At 49.9% G+C, this 16,104-nt stretch overlaps 6 protein-coding genes across 6 annotated transcripts; 2 read left to right on the top strand and 4 right to left on the bottom strand.

Annotated features, from left to right (window-relative positions):
• Positions 1-268: 268 nt before the first annotated feature.
• LY89DRAFT_681781 (patatin-domain-containing protein) lies at positions 269-2,962 on the bottom strand. The gene is made up of 3 exons (XM_018214367.1): positions 1,754-2,962; positions 1,217-1,697; positions 269-1,163 (listed from the first exon to the last, which is right to left on the bottom strand). Exons 1-3 carry the CDS (start codon positions 2,634-2,636, stop codon positions 314-316), a joined length of 2,214 nt encoding a protein of 737 aa, XP_018075532.1. The 5' UTR covers positions 2,637-2,962; the 3' UTR covers positions 269-313.
• Positions 2,963-3,012: 50 nt separating this feature from the next.
• On the bottom strand, positions 3,013-4,115 carry LY89DRAFT_681780 (GTP-binding protein). Its single transcript, XM_018214366.1, has 6 exons — positions 4,074-4,115; positions 3,894-3,997; positions 3,779-3,818; positions 3,664-3,729; positions 3,309-3,608; positions 3,013-3,251 (listed from the first exon to the last, which is right to left on the bottom strand). The coding sequence occupies exons 1-6, from the start codon at positions 4,090-4,092 to the stop codon at positions 3,211-3,213; spliced, it is 570 nt and encodes a 189-aa protein (XP_018075531.1). The 5' UTR covers positions 4,093-4,115; the 3' UTR covers positions 3,013-3,210.
• Positions 4,116-5,020: 905 nt separating this feature from the next.
• On the bottom strand, positions 5,021-7,234 carry LY89DRAFT_550546 (uncharacterized protein; the record flags this gene model as incomplete). Its single annotated transcript, XM_018208302.2, has 1 exon — positions 5,021-7,234. A coding segment is annotated over one exon (2,214 nt), but the record flags the coding sequence as incomplete, so codon positions are not given.
• A 3,212-nt stretch (positions 7,235-10,446) lies between these two features.
• Positions 10,447-11,512, top strand: LY89DRAFT_609665 (ATP synthase delta chain mitochondrial precursor). The gene is made up of 5 exons (XM_018210526.1): positions 10,447-10,754; positions 10,804-10,833; positions 10,954-11,107; positions 11,162-11,340; positions 11,391-11,512. Exons 1-5 carry the CDS (start codon positions 10,653-10,655, stop codon positions 11,421-11,423), a joined length of 498 nt encoding a protein of 165 aa, XP_018075529.1. The 5' UTR covers positions 10,447-10,652; the 3' UTR covers positions 11,424-11,512.
• Positions 11,513-11,770: 258 nt separating this feature from the next.
• LY89DRAFT_729966 (uncharacterized protein) lies at positions 11,771-14,950 on the top strand (the record flags this gene model as incomplete). The annotated part of the gene is made up of 1 exon (XM_018219422.1): positions 11,771-14,950. The coding sequence occupies one exon, from the start codon at positions 11,771-11,773 to the stop codon at positions 14,948-14,950; it is 3,180 nt and encodes a 1,059-aa protein (XP_018075528.1).
• On the bottom strand, positions 14,947-16,056 carry LY89DRAFT_681777 (N-acetyltransferase 5). Its single transcript, XM_018214365.1, has one exon. The coding sequence runs from the start codon at positions 15,934-15,936 to the stop codon at positions 15,364-15,366; it is 573 nt and encodes a 190-aa protein (XP_018075527.1). The 5' UTR covers positions 15,937-16,056; the 3' UTR covers positions 14,947-15,363.
• Between the last annotated feature and the right edge of the window lie 48 nt (positions 16,057-16,104).

Here is a 16,104-nt window from a genome sequence, read left to right as displayed (position 1 = left end):
TTAAAATTCAGCGGGAAGGGATTGGAGCGATGTAACATAGTGATCGTTCGTTTTGTGGGGAAGGGAAAAGAAAGTTTGGGATGCAGATGCTTTGGTGGAGACTTCCTTCTTGTAGATGTGGGATATGGAGAAAACTGCTAGAAAAGCAGCAAACTGCTTCAATAGAAAATTAAATACTGCAGGCCAAAAAGACCCGAATGCCAAAAGGCTTCATCAAAGAACAAAAAGTCCTGTATTCCTTCATTCGCCTTAATGCATGGTATAAACGCCCACAAAATGCCTCACTAAGCCGCTCATACGAATCATATATACATCAATCATCATGCAGCACCTCCTCAAGCAACTCCTCCTTCTCAGCAACCGCATCCTCAAATTCATCACCAATCGTAACGACATCGCCCTCCGTATCTTCGTCCGTCGCCGTGAGAACCTCTTCATTCTCCGCCTCACTTCTCCGTAATAGATTCCGCATATCATCTTCGCTGAGAATACTCTCGATACTACCCCTTCTAACGCCAACTCTAGTCTCTCTTCGTCCCCGCTCTATAAGTCTTTCGATTTTCAGTCTATTAGCAAGGAATTTTAGTTTAGGAAACGCGCTCTGTTGACCGACGTGCAGCATGCGAGCAAGTTGTTTGGGATTAGGATCGCTTAAGATGCGCCAGAAATCCGAGATCTGAGAACGTGGCCAGATGGTGATAGTGCCTGAGAATTGTTGGAGCCAGATCTCGCTCCAGTCTTGGCCTAGTGGTCTGGGAAGAAGTTCGAGATGTCGAACAACCTTGAGCCATTTGTTGAGGTCGAGTTTGAGGTATTGTTCTGTTGCGGAGCCAAGGAATCCGCCTCGCCAGCCACGACCCCGACGGTGGGTGACGGGTTGGCCGACTGAACCTCGGGAAGAGAAGAAAAAGAGGTTGATGTGTGGGTTAACTTGGGAGACTATGCTGAAATTGACGTTGAAATGGAGGTTGAGTGCTTTGAGAGGAATGTCGGTTCGAAGACTGCCGTCTTTCCATTTATGGCCAAAGGAGTACGGAACGAGTGTACCTTCTCTGGTCTTCATCATGAGTACGACTGGGTTGAGAATACCAGGAACTGCTGCTGAGGCTAAGACCGCAGACCAGATGACACAATCTGGACTGGTAAGATAGTTGGTCAGAATACTACACATGTTATTAGCACAATTAAGCTACCTCCAAGTAACAGCTTCACTTACGTGGGAGAGTGAGGATCAGCCGGGACACAAGAAACATTTAATATCCTCCCAGTCCTCTCATACGCTTCACGGAAAGTCATACTCCCTCTCGTAAACCAACTACACCTCTTAGCCCAATCCAACGAATCAAATCTAGCTCCCGTCTTCCACCACCTTGGAGCCCACGTTGTGAATGGTTCCGAGCATGCGTTGATCCTGCCAGCCAAGGCTGGGACGAGAAGTTTCTTAAGCTCGTCGTTGGTACGTGTTGCCACAAGCGCAGCCACCAAAGCTCCTCCAGATGTTCCAGTAATGACTTCTGGAAGCAGGTCTGCGTCTAGGAGAGCTTTGACGACACCAAAGTGGTAGTAAGCGAATGAAGCTCCCCCTGATAGACAGAGCGCTGTCCGTCCGTAATTGGTATGCAACCTCTTAAACAGCGTCCTCTTCTCCTCTGCACCCAGTTGCTTCGAATCAACCAGAATAGTAACACCTCTCTCAACTATACATCGTCAGCACTCACTCATTCCCAGCTCACCCTGCAAGAGAAAAACCAACCTTCATCAATAAACTCCTGCACCAACTCCTTCGTCCCATAATACGTCTGAGAATACAACCTCGAATTCTCCACCCCCACAAAATTATTCTTCACACACGCCTCAACCAACGCTTTCAGATCTTCCTCCGCCAGCGCTCCCTCCCCGCGTTCAATCCTCCTCCTACACCTCCTCATCTGCCCCAACACCCTCCTCACCGTCTTATGATCATAATACGCAAACTCATCCGTCTCCTTCCACCTCTCGTTCCCCGCCCACGCATCCAGCTCCCTCGCCGCCGCCACCCAATCCGCATAATTCTGCGTGCCCTGCAACTTCCGCCTCAACCTCTCCCTCCTGCCCCTCCACGCGACAAAATGCTCGTACAGCCAGATATACAGGCGCGTCAACAGGTACGAGACGCCCAGACCAGTGACCCATGCCACGACCGTAGCCAACAACGGCCACTTCAGCAACGTATAAAGATACCCCTCTCTCGTCTCATCGCTACTGCGATTCTTCTTCCTCCGCACTCCCTTCTTTCTCTTGCCTTTCCCAGATCCGCCGATCCTGGCCGGCGGCCCAACAGGCGCCCAATCGTTCTGCGCCGTGATGAATAGGCTCTCTCTCCTCCCACCACCACCACCACCACCATCCATACTGCCCCTCCCATGTCCCAAGCTCGCAGCACTCCCGTTTGCCAAACTGGCGGCACTCCCGACAACAGGACTCGCCAGCAGATCATCCGTGCTAGGACTCACCTCCGGCGCCGCCAACGCCTCCGCGAACGCCTTCAGATCCTCCTCGGATGTGAACTCGGTGTCGTAGTCTGGGAGGAGGGAAGCGTCGTAGCCGGTCTCGCTGGACGGGGAGGGCCCGTTGGTGGATTTAGAGAGGTCTGCCATTTTCTTTTATTGTTCCATGAGGGGAGGACGTGGAGGATGTGGCATTTTGGCTGTGGTGTGGTAAATGGAGGTGAGGTTTGAAGTGGATTGTTGGGACGCGAGCTCGAGCGAGCGAGCGAGCCTGCAACTATCGCATGACGTCGGTACGTGATACCTGGGGAAGGCGAGGAAAATTCGTATATGTAAAACGTAGGTGGTCACGACTCGGAGATCATTACCTTCGAGATCTTGGGATTATTTTTTGGATCTGTGTGTTATTCGGATTGATTGTGCAGTGATTGTGGGGTAAAAAAAAAGAGAGATAGGCTTGCGGTGAAGGACTCGGTGTCTTTGCGCCACAAACCCGTTTGTTACTCGGTGCTTTTATTTGCAGAACGAGAGAAATGGAGGAAAAAATTTCTTGATTCGCAGAACTATGCTGAGTACAAACATGCTACTATACTGGCTGGACCTGGTCTCTGTCCAAAGTCCTGCCAAAGAGAGCATGGAAACAACCTGTGTAAACTCCGCCCGCTCATCATAACGTTCTCCGTCCGTAAAGCTCATCTTTCCTCCCACGTCTCCTCCTATCTATCTAAACATATTGGGACAACCATCTGATAGCCTCTCCGTAACCTATAATTCCCCTATTAGCAAAAATCTCACTTCCATAAGATTTTGGGAACAACATACCCTGTCTCATAACAACAGAGCACATAAAAACCTCAATCGGTCTAATACCCTCAAGCGGAACCTTGCCCTTGCCCGTCGTCTGATACAACCCCAACTGATGCCTCAACTCGTCCTCGGAAACCGCGTCGGGGTGATCAATCTTGTTGCCCAGCACCACGAACGGGACCTTGCTCAGCTCCTCCATGCTGAGCAGGGCGTCGAGCTCTGCTTTCGATTCGGGGAGGCGTTCATGATCTTTGGCGTCAACGAGGAAGACGATGCCGGAGACTTCGGGGAAGTAGTCTTTCCAGAGACGTCGTGCTGGTTTTGGTGGTTAGTGGAAAGTCCCGAATGGGCAGGAGAGTAGGGAGCTTACCTTGTTGATGGCCACCTAAGTCGAACGTGGTGAATTTAACGTTGCCAATGGCGAGTTCTTCGGATGCTGTGGCGGACGTAAGTATATGCGCAGATGCTGCTGGGTGTATACTCACTAGGATGAAGAGTAGGTTGCAGGATGGCAACTCTATCATTCTGCACAGAAGACAACCTTCATCAGCTCTTGCTCCCATTGTACGTATGCTAGTTCAGTAGCAACAACGGACGCACCTTCAACATATGCAACAACGTAGTTTTCCCCGCATTATCCAAACCCAAGAAGAGGAGCTTAGCATGCTTGTTCAGCAGACCCAGCGACGCAAGAGTATCCCAGACTGCAGCAAGAAACCAAACATGTCAGCTTTGCTATCGAACCCAACAAAGGAAAGCATCATGGAATGGTCTACGTACACCAGTTGACGATCCACATCTTGATATGTCGATTAATGCGCAGACTCGAAATGGGTGTGTGAAAACAATCGTCTGTCGTTGAAAGAGTTGAAGCCAGCCTGGTTGGGTTCTTGCCAACTAAAGTGTACGCTAGACGATCTGGTTACCTAACATTTCAGGCGATAACGATATTCACTTCGCACCTCTTCAGTAGGACGCAACGTGGTTTATATACTTTATTCTTGTAAACTGTGTCTAGAACGGATGGGTCGGTAGTAGTGTCCTTTTCACAAGATGCTAGAGTATACATTGTCTGGAGATTTGTCCTTACTGGGGTGATTTATTGAGACATGTGATGTTTTTCAGCCCTGGTTTTGTCGGGTACCGGCTTTCGGGGATAGACTTCGAGGCAAGTTTACTTTTCTACTGCTTGTACCGGATGATGAAATGATGCATACCAGGCAGCTACATTCATTGGTTAAAGATCTTTGACTTCAGACATTCTTTGATTCAAACAAGATAAGGAGGTAAAATATATGCAAATAGCTTCATTGAATGAAACTAAAAAGTATCAAAGCCGTGAAGAAAATCGTTCAGGAAACGAACATCTCGTATTCCTCCTTCCCTGGAAATGCTCCCCATTTCCTCCTTCAAGATCAAAAACCCGAAAGACCTCCCCAATGCTGCCCATGCTATGCAATGCTCCCAAAGGGTCCAAACGATGACCACTTCATATCGCCTCCGCAACCTGGTATGATGCAATGAGATTCATGTCCTCGCACGCGTTGGTGACTGACGATGATCGGAATGACTAAAAGGAAGAATGTCGTATCTACAGGCTGGCGTCTCGGTATGAGAGACGGCCATTAGAAGACGGTATGTACAAATGAATAGAAGTGTATGTAATGGGCGAGTAGAACAGTCTGGCCGTCCCAACGCCCGCGTCTCCGAAGTCTTGTACATGAAGACTAAGCAGACAGCATGTATGGGTCCTGTGGACCGGTCTTGCCAGCCATGAGGAGACCCAATTCTCTCATACGCTCGGCTCCCTTTCCTGGTTGAGGTTTGCGTTCTCCGTGGCTCTTGTTTTTGCGATTGCATTGCTTCTGATAAAATTTCTCCTTGCGTCGTTGGCGTTTCTGCTCGAGGCCCTTCACAATATCGATAGCCCCACGAATGTGTCCATCGTTTTCGCCAGCATCCATGCCGTTGCCATTGGCAGCAATTAAGCGGGAAGCATTGTACTGCCGGCAGAAGGCATTTGGAGTACGTGGGAGAGACTTCGTATGAGTCAATCCCGGTCGAGAGGCCAGTACTGCAAAAGGGATAGCTCTGCTCGACGTAGGTGATGCTTGAGGTGAACGGACATGTCGTGGTGGAGGTGGTGATCTCAGGCGCCTTGGAGAATGACCGAAGAGTTTGCGAGGTGGCGGAGAGCGATGGCGTGTTTGCTTTGGTGGAGGTGGCGAGTGAAGTCTTCTGGGAGAATGGCCAGGGGACTTGCGACGTATAGCGGTAGTAGAGCGGCGTCTCCCGTGTCTCTCGTTGTCAGATTCCTCGAACTTGCCATGGATCCACACGTGCTCGTCACTATCGTTGGCGACTTCGATGTCATCGACCTCATCTTCCTCGTCCTCGATATCAGAAGTAGGAAAGCTGGGATCGATATCCTGGGGAGTTTGCTTATGCTTTGCGGCATTCTTAGCGGCGATGCAAGATACATAGGCGTCTTCCAGGGGACGATCTTCATCGAGGGTTCCACAGACGAAGTCGGTACTATCAGGGAGTTCTGGGGTACCAGGACGAAGAGTCATTGGTACAGCTTTTGACCGTCTCTTCTGAGGAGGAGGTTCCATGTGGGTCAAAGAATCGATCGACGAGGTAGATGCAGTACGATGGGCAGATGCTCGGTAAATACTCGCTTGTCCGTGGTGATGAAACTTGCGTCCAGGTGTCCAGAACGAGAACTCGCCCTCCCCATCGCTTTCGTCATCTGACTCTGCAAAGCCAGCTTCGTTGTCGGTCTCGTTGCCGTCAGAGCCTTCATCAGAGCTAACAATGCCATCTTCGATTCCATCCTCCTCATCCTCTTCATCCTCGAAATCGTTTTCATCAGAATCGTTGCCAGACTGATCCTCGTCATCATCGTCCTCGTCTTCCAATGCCTCTTGCTCGGCTTCGTTTCCAAGTTGACGAATAGCATTCTCCATCTTCAATGTGTCGTTGATGGTCAGCTTGTTCTCACGTGGAATGTCGGCATCCTTGCGGATCCAATCATCGTCTTGTAACTCTTCACTACAAAACTCGTGGAAACGGGTGGCTTCGGAAGACTGGATAGTCTTTTCATCAGCGATGATATACTTTGGCTTTGTGCGCAGTGCAACTGGAGAGCTACGTCGAGCAGTAGCGCTAGATTCACGACTGGACCTCGACGAAGACAATCCGGGCCGTGGAGATTTCCGTGGAATGGATGGAGATCTTGTCGAGATACGCTGCTTCTGAGTCTCAACGGGCTTTGGTGCTTCGGTCACAACTGGAGTGGTTGCTTTGCTAGTCTTGTCGGCGGGTTTTGGGCCTGGGCAAGCAAACTTGATGGTGCACCTCCGTGGTTGAGGAACTTCAGCAGGCTTCTGTTCTGCGATGGGAGCCGGTTCAGCGACTGCTGGATTTGGTTTGGCCATGCCCTTCTTTCCATCGCACATGAACGTGATGCAACGTTTCTTGACCACTGCCTCGCCGACTGGTTGAGCCTTCGGTGATATGCTCACAATTTCCGGTCGAGCAGGTTCCACGGGCTCCACTTTGGCGACCAATGTTGTTGGTGGCTGGATAGATTTCGAGTTGAAAGAGTATGGAGCAAAGCTCGTGTAGGTAGACCTAGGGATTGGTGGACTAGGTGTGTTTGTTCGTGCTGGGCTAGTCAAACCACCATCGCTGGTGAGTTCTGCCGTCGATGCCAGGCTGGCATTGCTCATCATCGAACGGCGGCGAGTGAGGTCTGTCGTCAGTCGAATATCGTGATGGACAGCATCAGTTTCCGGGACCTTCTGGAATGCTTTCGTGAGGAGTGATTCTTTGCGGTCAGCTTGAGGGCGAACAATCGCTTTGTGAAAGTCTGGATGAGCTTGTTCGTGTAGACGATGATCCGGTGGTTCATCTACATCTGCTGGCACCTCTTCATCTGTTACCGCTGGTGTTGTGGTGGCGGTCGTCTGGGACCGCCACGCGAAGAGATCTTGTATGCCCATTTCGTAGGTAGGATCGAAATGATGGTTCATACTGCGAATTATCGGGAATAGATGGTACGGGACCGTCGGGAAAGAATTGATCGATCGCTCGTACTGGTGATATTAAAAATTGTATATGCTGGAGGTCGAGTCGCGGTAAGTGGCGATAGGCGAAGAGGGGTCGCAAACGCGACGAGAAAGTTCGTGCGAAATGGAGTTGAGCCTCTGGAGGCTCTTGAAGTATCCGGAACCGGTCGAAACAATTGACAATGGAGCACACAGGGTGTGTCTCGTCGTCAAAATACCTCTGCAGAGGTCGCGTTGAGCAAGAACCGTTGATGTATGGCGTCCCTAGGGACCGTTATGCTATAAGGCGAAGAACATCTCGTGTATTGGCGAAAGGTATCCAAGAGTTACTTCGAGAAGGAAGCAAAAATAGGAAAACGTATTCGATGCGAGCGCGGGCGATCGTCGTTATTGACCTTGGCAGGGAGTTGTTGTCGGGGAGGTTGAGTTTGGAGTGTTGGCTGTGGTCGGGATATATGACGTTAAAACAGCAGGGCTGAGAATCTTGTAGTGATCCCTCCTGACAAATATAGGTGTGCCGAACAATAACAAGACTGCGTGAATGCTTGGCTGAGGCCGGCTGTACGAGACAGTCAACGCGCACCTCTGGGCACTGCACCACGGATCAAGATCAGTAAGCCGGCGTCTGTACTGTTTGTTCGAACGTTGTTTTGATTTTGTTGGAGGAGGAGGAGAAGGGAAGAATTGTTGTGTGCGAGGGAGCGGGTGGGTATGGGTTTTAGTTTTAGTTTTAGAGAGATGAAAGTGGAGGAGAAATTGGGTGAGGGCGAGTGGTGAGCGCTGGCGCAGAGCGGCGAAAGAAGGGAAGAAAAAAAAAGCTTGCTGGCTTGCGCTGCTGCTGCTGGTGGATTTTTGGTGGTGGATTCGGATACTGGCCCTGGCGCGCTGGTGGTGGTGGTGGTGGTGGTGGAAGCGACAGCGGCTAGGGAGTGCGAGTGGCTGCGACTCAGGCTGCTGCTGCTGGTCCTCTTAATACAGTAATAATCTCAAATCTCAAATTTCGGTGTGAATGATTTGCTTCCAGGTTGTATGCACTTTGCTCGTTCTTGCTAGACTTGTCCCACATTCACTTTCTCGAGCCACTTGTTTCGCTTCACTTCACCCTAAATAATTTAATGTTGAAGCATAAACAAAGAACCCTCCGAGGATAGGCAAAAGAGCGGTCGCTGGATGGGAGGGAGACCCAGAGCTAACGGTAATTTTCTCGGGCCTATCCTCCCCCAACATGAAAGAGAGACTGCAACTCTTCCTTTGTACGGCAGGAGCACCGCATGCACAACCACATGGCCAAGCATGCATTGTTACGAATACTGTACTCTGTACAGTCCCCGGATGCGGTGCACAATGAAATGCTACACTGGCGAGTTTGTTGGATTAATCATCAACCGTACGCCCGTATCTGCATCTACTGTACAGTATTATTTCCATATCTACGAAACATTTTCTTCTCCCTTTGTGCCCGTTTTGCCGCGCTCGTCGCCGTAACCTCGCCCGAGGGTCTCAAGCTCGCCTTACTCGTACTGCCGAAGGCCTCTGGGTGTCATCAATCGTGGGCGTCGAACCAAATTGCGAGGCCGGAAACCGTCTTATGGCGGCAATTGGAAAATCATCAAATGTCGTACTTACTTAGCGTCGCTTCCCGATCCGCGATCACCAGAGGCACCGAGCAAACCTTGGTCCAGTGCAGTAATGCTAATTACGACGTCTTGGATGCAGCCAAGGCGGGGTTCACTTGAAGTGTTGAAACAGGCGTGGGGGCAGAACCGTTAATATCAAAGCAGCAAGTCTCTGCGTCCAAGTTTTCGTAGCGACATCGCACCCCTAACATCAACAATCTCAACACCCGGAGATTCATACCTTCACATGCAAAGCTGCATGGCCAGACTGAATCCCCTTTTCTGAGGGCTCCAAACATCGTCATTCGCGCAGGTGACACGCATGTCGTGTTCTGTTGTGGCTGTCGCCCCCAGTCTTCTTGAGGTTCTGCATGCAGAAGCGTCCTGTGCTTGTCCTTTTGAATCTTACGATCTTTGCCGGAGTCTGCTATCGTCCAATGAGATCGCTGGTAATAGGGTCATTGACAACGTCTGACATGCTTTGGAGTCTTCATCCTGACCGCCAAAATGTACCCCACATTCTGGTAACCCCTCTTCAGTACTCGACGTGTCGTACTGTAGTCCGCATGGGCTTGCTTGCATTTGCACCAGCAGTCGCAGAAGCGTCGTCGGAAAGCTGCGTGAAATCGTAGATAGGGGGAAGGAATTGCTAGTCCCTCTATTTTAGAACGGTCGCGAATCAACGCCAGTGTTCAAGCATTTCCGGCCTTGCGCGAGTCTGCACACACCGACCTGATATCAAACCTGCGAGGCGGTGAATGCTCTTTGCTGAGTGAGCTGTGAGATGCGCAGCGGTCATCCTGAAAACCCTCCGACAGCTGATGTCTTTTGACCAACTTTTAATCCCAAGAATAAGAATATCGCATGTGAGGAAAGATAGGAGCACCTGGTGTGTTCAGAGCAGACGGTGAAGATCCGTGATGCTCCCTTCCATGATCTTTCTAGCCCTGGCGGCAGCACTTGCCAAAGCTGTTCTGGTGCCTCGGATATTCTGCAGTACAACTGCACAAGAAGAGTCGAGCTGCATGCAGGTTCCCTTGACCTGGTGGAGCTGCATGGCGTTGGGAAGGACATGAGGGATTAATCTGCACCAGTCGAATTTCCCCCAGGACGAAGGGGATGGCGTTTTCTCGGAATGCTTGATTTGGCTCTGTGTAACAATGCACTGCAGAAAGGCATCTCCGGCCGGCATGAACCATTCGAGATCATCGGGTGCGACAAGACTCGGAAGACGTCGGAAAGGGGTGATGGATGATGAGTGTAGCACGCGAAGTCGGAACCAAGCGGGACTGAAAATAGTATGGTGGATGAAACGTGCCAAGGGCGCATAATGCTGCGGGGAACCATACAGCCACACAATGCAGACAAAGATCTTCGACAATAATGAGAGCCTGAAATGCAGGGCATGAAAGGAGATCAAAACACCTAGACATCAGCTGACGCTTAAAGCTGTTACTGTCTAAATCTCGAAGTAAAGCATAACAAATACAGACATGACTATCATAATATTTCACAGAATCTCAAACCAAGAGTTAGAGTCTCAAATCCCATACTTTCTTTAAGCATTTCCACGTGACTCAAACGCTAGTGATTTCCTGCCGAACATTGAACTACAGCAAAGCTCTACAACGAGTCAACAACGCCAATCCCAATTGACACCCCAACTCATCATGAATTCTCTCCGTATTGCTCGCACAGCTCTGCGAGTGCGTCCTGCAGCTATCAAGGCGCCTCTCCAACGCAGAGGATACGCCGAAGCTGTGTCGGATAAGGTCGGTTCCTTTGAACAGAATTTGATGGATCGGTACTGATGAGTTCTAGATCAAGTTGAGCTTGGCTCTACCCCATCAAGTAAGTTGAGCATATTGCAGAAGTCGAAAGGGAAGATGAGGATCTGCGAGATTGGTGATGGGACACAATTGGACAATGGCATGTGGAGCTGGAATACGTTCGCTGACGAGCTATCGGCAGTCTATCTACAAGTCACAGGATGTTGTTCAAGTCAACATTCCCGCGGAGTCAGGTGAAATGGGTGTCCTCGCAAACCACGTTCCTTCGATCGAGCAACTGAAGCCTGGTCTTGTGGAGGTCATTGAGGAGAGTGGTGGAAGCAAGCAATTCTTCCGTATGCCCATCCAAACTCCGTACGTCAGCCCAAGCTAAACATACATGTGTGTAGTGTCTGGTGGATTCGCCATTGTTCAGCCAAACTCGGAACTGAGCATCAACGCCGTGGAGGGTTTCGCTTTGGAGGATTTCAGCATCGAGAACGTTCGATCACAATTATCAGAAGCACAAAAGATTGCCAGTGGAAGTGGAAGTGAGCAAGATATTGCTGAGGCCAAGATTGAGATTGAGGTAAATTCCATATAAGACCATTATGTGTATACCTTCTAACAATATCCTAGGTGTTGGAAAGCTTGCAGTCTGTTCTCAAGTAAAAGTGCATTCTCGGTTCTAGTGAAGCACTTTCGGAAAGACTTATAGACGAGCGGCTATGTACATCATTGTTTTTTAAATGCATTCTATGAAAAACCCGAATAGTAGAATCCAATCCAAATCCGGGTATCTTGGTCGCGCCTTCCTTTTTGGTTTGCAGGCGTGCTGTATTCTTATTGCACTTTCATATCGTATCATTTCAGCTTCTCAACACATCAACGCTCATCGGACAAAGTTGTTCGATGAGCTGGTGCTATTCATTCATTTTTTTCCAAGTATTCTTTGCTATCATTTCTAGAGGATTCCAAAGCTAGATGTCTCAACTCGGGCTCATCCATCATACTTGGCAATGAAATACCAGCAGCCATCGTCAACAGCGGCGCGCACGCCATACTACGACACCGATACGACTCAAACCTCACGTACCGATCCCCCGCGTCGTCAAAATGGAGTTCCTCCTGGAACTGTGGCAGCTCGCGTGCAATTTCTTCAGGGCCTTCAAACACCAGGTACTGCTCGGCCTGGACCCGCTCCTGCTCCAGCCGCTACCTCATCGAATCGGCGTCGAGAGAATTCTCGAACGGGGTTCGGTCGACGGTTGACGAATCGCTTCGGTCCTCCGGCGCTTCAGAGTGCTCAGCCGTTTGAAGAAGCACGAGTTGATACTTCGCACTCCTTCCTAGGCCTCAACACACCTCGCAAAAGTCATGTGGAGGAACATGGGCTAGCCGACAATAGGGCCAGGTACTCGAAATCACCTGGTATAAATGGGACAATTGCACAAGTGACTCGAGAGAGGGCACAGTTCGATGCAGTCGCACCTTGGGTTGGGCTGTCACGAAGCAAGTCATCAAGGAGCATGGGACGCAAAAACGAAGGCAATGATATGGACGGTCATAGAAGCGATCGCGTAGCATACCACGGCCACATCGTTGCAGAAGCTACAATCTTTCCATTGCCGACACACGAGGACGATCCAAGCAAATTCCGTCGAGAGATGAAGGCACGCGAAACAGATACCCTGAAGTCAGAGAGTTCACTCGCCACTTCTTCAACTATCCGTCGCCAAAGTGTGAGAGATCTGTTCGAGGATTACGGAATAGAGAGGCCGGAGGGACTGGCGTCTTCAAATGAGTCATCTCGTGATATTGAAGATCTTCCACGCCCTACTCGGCCACATAGATTCTGCCATATGTGCGCTTGGGTCAACAGTGGTCCATCAGTAAAGTGTTGGAGATGCAGCCATCGGCTTTGTTCTATATGCGATGCTCAGTCTCCTCAGCCAGTCACTCGGAAAGAACCAAGTCTTGGCTACTCTGAGAGGTTCACCAAAAGCAAAGGCCTAGAGAACCAACCCTCACTTGTCTCGTCATCCAAATATAATAGAGATATTGAGACTGAACCTGTCAAACCCATCTCGAGCAGACCTGGCCCGAGTCCCATCCAAAGACGAGTGGAGGAAAACACACTCCAACCACAAAAAGGGTCCAGTCCTCCAACGAAGTTTCCAGACTTTCATCCTAACTTACCACCCGCCACGAAACCATCCCATGCCTCGCATCCACCAAAGACTGCAGCTCGAAATGCTGTTCCATCTGGAGGTCAAGTAACGACAAGTGTAAAGGATTCGCCATTCTTAATCGCAGACTCAACTGCTAAAAAGCAATCAATCACTTTGTTTCCCTTCGACCATCGAGAGGACCGTCATCAGAGTCTAAAAGACCGGCATGAACATCATCTCCTGCAGCAAGTCCAACGAAGGATTCACTCTTCTTCCTCCTCTTCTGGGTCTTCCATCTGTGAAAGAGGCGACTGTCGTGGTATGAATTGCGAGCATCGCTCCCATCGTCATGTAATCTTGCGAACGAAAGAGAACGAAAAGCAGTACATCCGCGAAGAAACCGAGAATGGTTATGTCGCAGATACGAGTCGAGTCGAAGACGAAATCCATGAACATTCCCATGCTTCACAGTCTTCGCACACACATTCAACTTTTTCAAGGCCACAATCACACACTCTTCAAAAGGCTCATCACTCCCATCAGCATCTACAGGAGACAACACAGGAGAGTTGCGTACCAGAGTTCGTTGAATGCCATGGCTATCCGCGAACAGGTCACATACGTCACGGGAGCTGCTCCGGAGCAGAGCTTGTCGGCGAATGCCAACACTGTGTAGAAGATTGTCAGTGTGCAGCATGCCAAAACACTCATCACAATGTCAGATGTTGTACCCACAAAGATCACAAGGCTATTGTTCATCAGCATCATACTCCCAGAAAAGAGTTTCCCTCTCCCGATCCTCATGTAAGACCGCTATCAGCACCTCGAAGACCATCAGTACCATCCAGCTCTGTTACAGTTATACCGCAACGTCCTCAAAGTGCAAAGATCGAGCCTTTGACCATTCGAAGTTCTCTACAGAACAGTCAACCGAAGCAAGTTCTGTCAACGAGACCTTCTTTAGAGAAAGTGCCCAGTTTCCCTCTTAGGAAGAAGTCAACATTTATCAAGGAGGCATCAAAGCCACCAACTCCGCCGCCGTGGGTATCTCAGCCTAGAAGTTCGCTGCTCAAACCACTGCAATATGACCCCGACGATATCCCCAATGAAATAGTACCAGATCCTTTCGCTCCGTTCAGGAAGAGTTTAACACCGCCCGTAGTCAATACTTGGGGAGAATCAAGCCAAAATCTGGGAAATGATCAGGGTAAGAGACTATGGTCAACTAATCAACTCGGAACAATGAGTCAAGCTCGTGACGAGCGTCCAGAAAGCTACAGAAATCCATTGAGGAAGATTTCTGCAGTCAAAGAGAAACGATCGGTATCGTCGAAAGGCACAACACGTAGCTCATCCAGAATTAAAGTTTCTCCCCCAGGATCCAGGCGAGCTTCAAGGAGATTGTCGGCACTTTTCCAGCTACGTGAGCAAGATTCTGTACCGGCGCTGACACAAAAATTACTCCGACATCAAGATGAGTTACGAGAAGGTCGGAATAATCACCAAGAGGTAGTCAAGGCCGCCCCATCGGGCGGAGTTGCCTCTATAGCACGACATTTAGAGCACAGAGAGCCAATCAAGCAGGAAACAAAGAAGCCAGGACCAACGAAGCAAGAATCCAGAATGGCTAGCAGAGCTGCTAGTACCGATAGTACCAAAAAATGGAGATTGCGGCTAGTAGACAAGAGGCCCAGTCCGACTTGTGGAAATGACAATAAGAGGGTTGTGAGTGAACACAGATTGGCAGATGATAGAGTTGGGAGCAGTAACTTCAAAGCACGAGATCGAAAAGTTATGTCTGAAGCTCGGATGGATTTGCATAAAAATAGTTTCGACGAGCATGAGTGCACGTGGAAGAGAATGGTGTTGGACGTCAGAGATGGAAAGAACGGTCTTTGCAGTCATAAAGAGACTGCCAGTCTTGGAATCATGGGCGTTACTATTATTCTCCACCTGGAAGGGAAGGAGGACATGGTTCTTAAGGCTGGATCTTGGAGTACGACTGGTGAGCCAGGTTCACTGCGTTGAAGAACTAAGTTTGTATTTTTCAGCTGTCTATGGACATCAATTGGGATCCTTCCAGCAGCTTTCGTTGTACCCCTAAGTTGGTGACTCTCTGCGCTTCTTGTACCCCTGACTGACTCAGGTCGTTCCGCCTCGGTCTATCCTCCAAGTAGAATGAATAGCAAAGCATTGAACTGGCTTCTCTGCGTCTTCTGCCTATGTTCCACTGATACACGACTGAGCTAATCTACCGCTTTATCCTTAAGCTGGTCTTCTCTGATTAGTCTTGAACTAGCTTGTCGAGAGCTTCTGTCTTTGCGAGTCCCTCAGCTACCAGCTTCTACGTACCAACTCGAACCCACTTCTAAGTCTCTCTTCCACGAAGCTCAGTGATACACATAGTCTCTTCAACTAACTCACACATCCCTCTCTCCCGTTCACCACACATCCTCCGGCATAACCTCCCACTTCTCCCCATCACTCCTCACATGCTTCCGCTCCACATCCCTCCTCAACGGCTTCCTCATATCCCACGCATCCTCCCCATCCGCACTCTCATCATTCGGATCATCACTATAATACCCCTTCACCACCCTAAACACGCTATACCCCATCCCCTTATACAACGCCTGCGCAATCCGATTACTCTTCCGCACAAAAAGATCCACGAACCACGCATCATACTCCTCGCCCTTCTCCTCCAGTCCCTGGCTTAGAACTCGAGCGAGCCCCAGCCGCCGGGCGTGGGGCGCGACGGTGAGGGCGGTGATGTGCGCGTGGAAGGGAAGGTAGTGCGCAGAGGTTATGTAGTAGGAGGGCGAGGATTCGAGTTTGCCCATTATGTAGGCGGAGATGGTGCCACTGGGGGAGGTGGCGAGGTTGAAGAGCGAGGGCCAGCGGGCGAGGTAGGAGAAGTAGAAGTTTAGGTCGTAGGTCTCGGTGAGGGGGTCGAGGTTGGTGGGGTTGAATTTGAAGACGTCTGTTGCGTGGAAGGGGCGGAGGGAGGTCATTTTGCCTTACCGAATAGGTGGGCTTGCTAGGTCTTGATGAAGGAATATAAATTAGCTTTGTCTAGTAATTTTCTTGGTATGCGGGATTGAGGTTGTGGTTGTGATACCGATAGATAGCAGACTCGACGTGAGGAAATAAAATATCTGAACCGAGCTTCAGCCTGGAAA

This window comes from Mollisia scopiformis (assembly GCF_001500285.1).
Source record: "Mollisia scopiformis unplaced genomic scaffold LY89scaffold_5, whole genome shotgun sequence".
NCBI classification, from domain to species: Eukaryota; Fungi; Ascomycota; class Leotiomycetes; order Helotiales; family Mollisiaceae; genus Mollisia; species Mollisia scopiformis.
This window is presented reverse-complemented; position numbering and strand designations above follow the sequence as displayed.

Excerpts from the sequence above, each read along its gene's own strand:
- LY89DRAFT_681777 (XM_018214365.1), bottom strand. The coding sequence starts at position 15,936 with ATGACCTCCCTCCGCCCCTTCCACGCAACAGACGTCTTCAAATTCAAC.
- LY89DRAFT_681780 (XM_018214366.1), bottom strand. Across the intron at positions 3,609-3,663 it reads CTTAGGTGGCCATCAACAAG|CACGACGTCTCTGGAAAGAC; the intron begins GTAAGCTCCCTA and ends CACCAAAACCAG. Across the intron at positions 3,252-3,308 it reads CTCTGTTGTTATGAGACAGG|GTTACGGAGAGGCTATCAGA; the intron begins GTATGTTGTTCC and ends GGGGAATTATAG.
- LY89DRAFT_681781 (XM_018214367.1), bottom strand. The coding sequence starts at position 2,636 with ATGGCAGACCTCTCTAAATCCACCAACGGGCCCTCCCCGTCCAGCGAG. Across the intron at positions 1,698-1,753 it reads GCAGGAGTTTATTGATGAAG|TTGAGAGAGGTGTTACTATT; the intron begins GTTGGTTTTTCT and ends GACGATGTATAG. Across the intron at positions 1,164-1,216 it reads GCTGATCCTCACTCTCCCAC|TATTCTGACCAACTATCTTA; the intron begins GTAAGTGAAGCT and ends TAACATGTGTAG.
- LY89DRAFT_609665 (XM_018210526.1), top strand. The coding sequence starts at position 10,653 with ATGAATTCTCTCCGTATTGCTCGCACAGCTCTGCGAGTGCGTCCTGCA. Across the intron at positions 10,755-10,803 it reads CCGAAGCTGTGTCGGATAAG|ATCAAGTTGAGCTTGGCTCT; the intron begins GTCGGTTCCTTT and ends GATGAGTTCTAG. Across the intron at positions 11,341-11,390 it reads AGGCCAAGATTGAGATTGAG|GTGTTGGAAAGCTTGCAGTC; the intron begins GTAAATTCCATA and ends ACAATATCCTAG.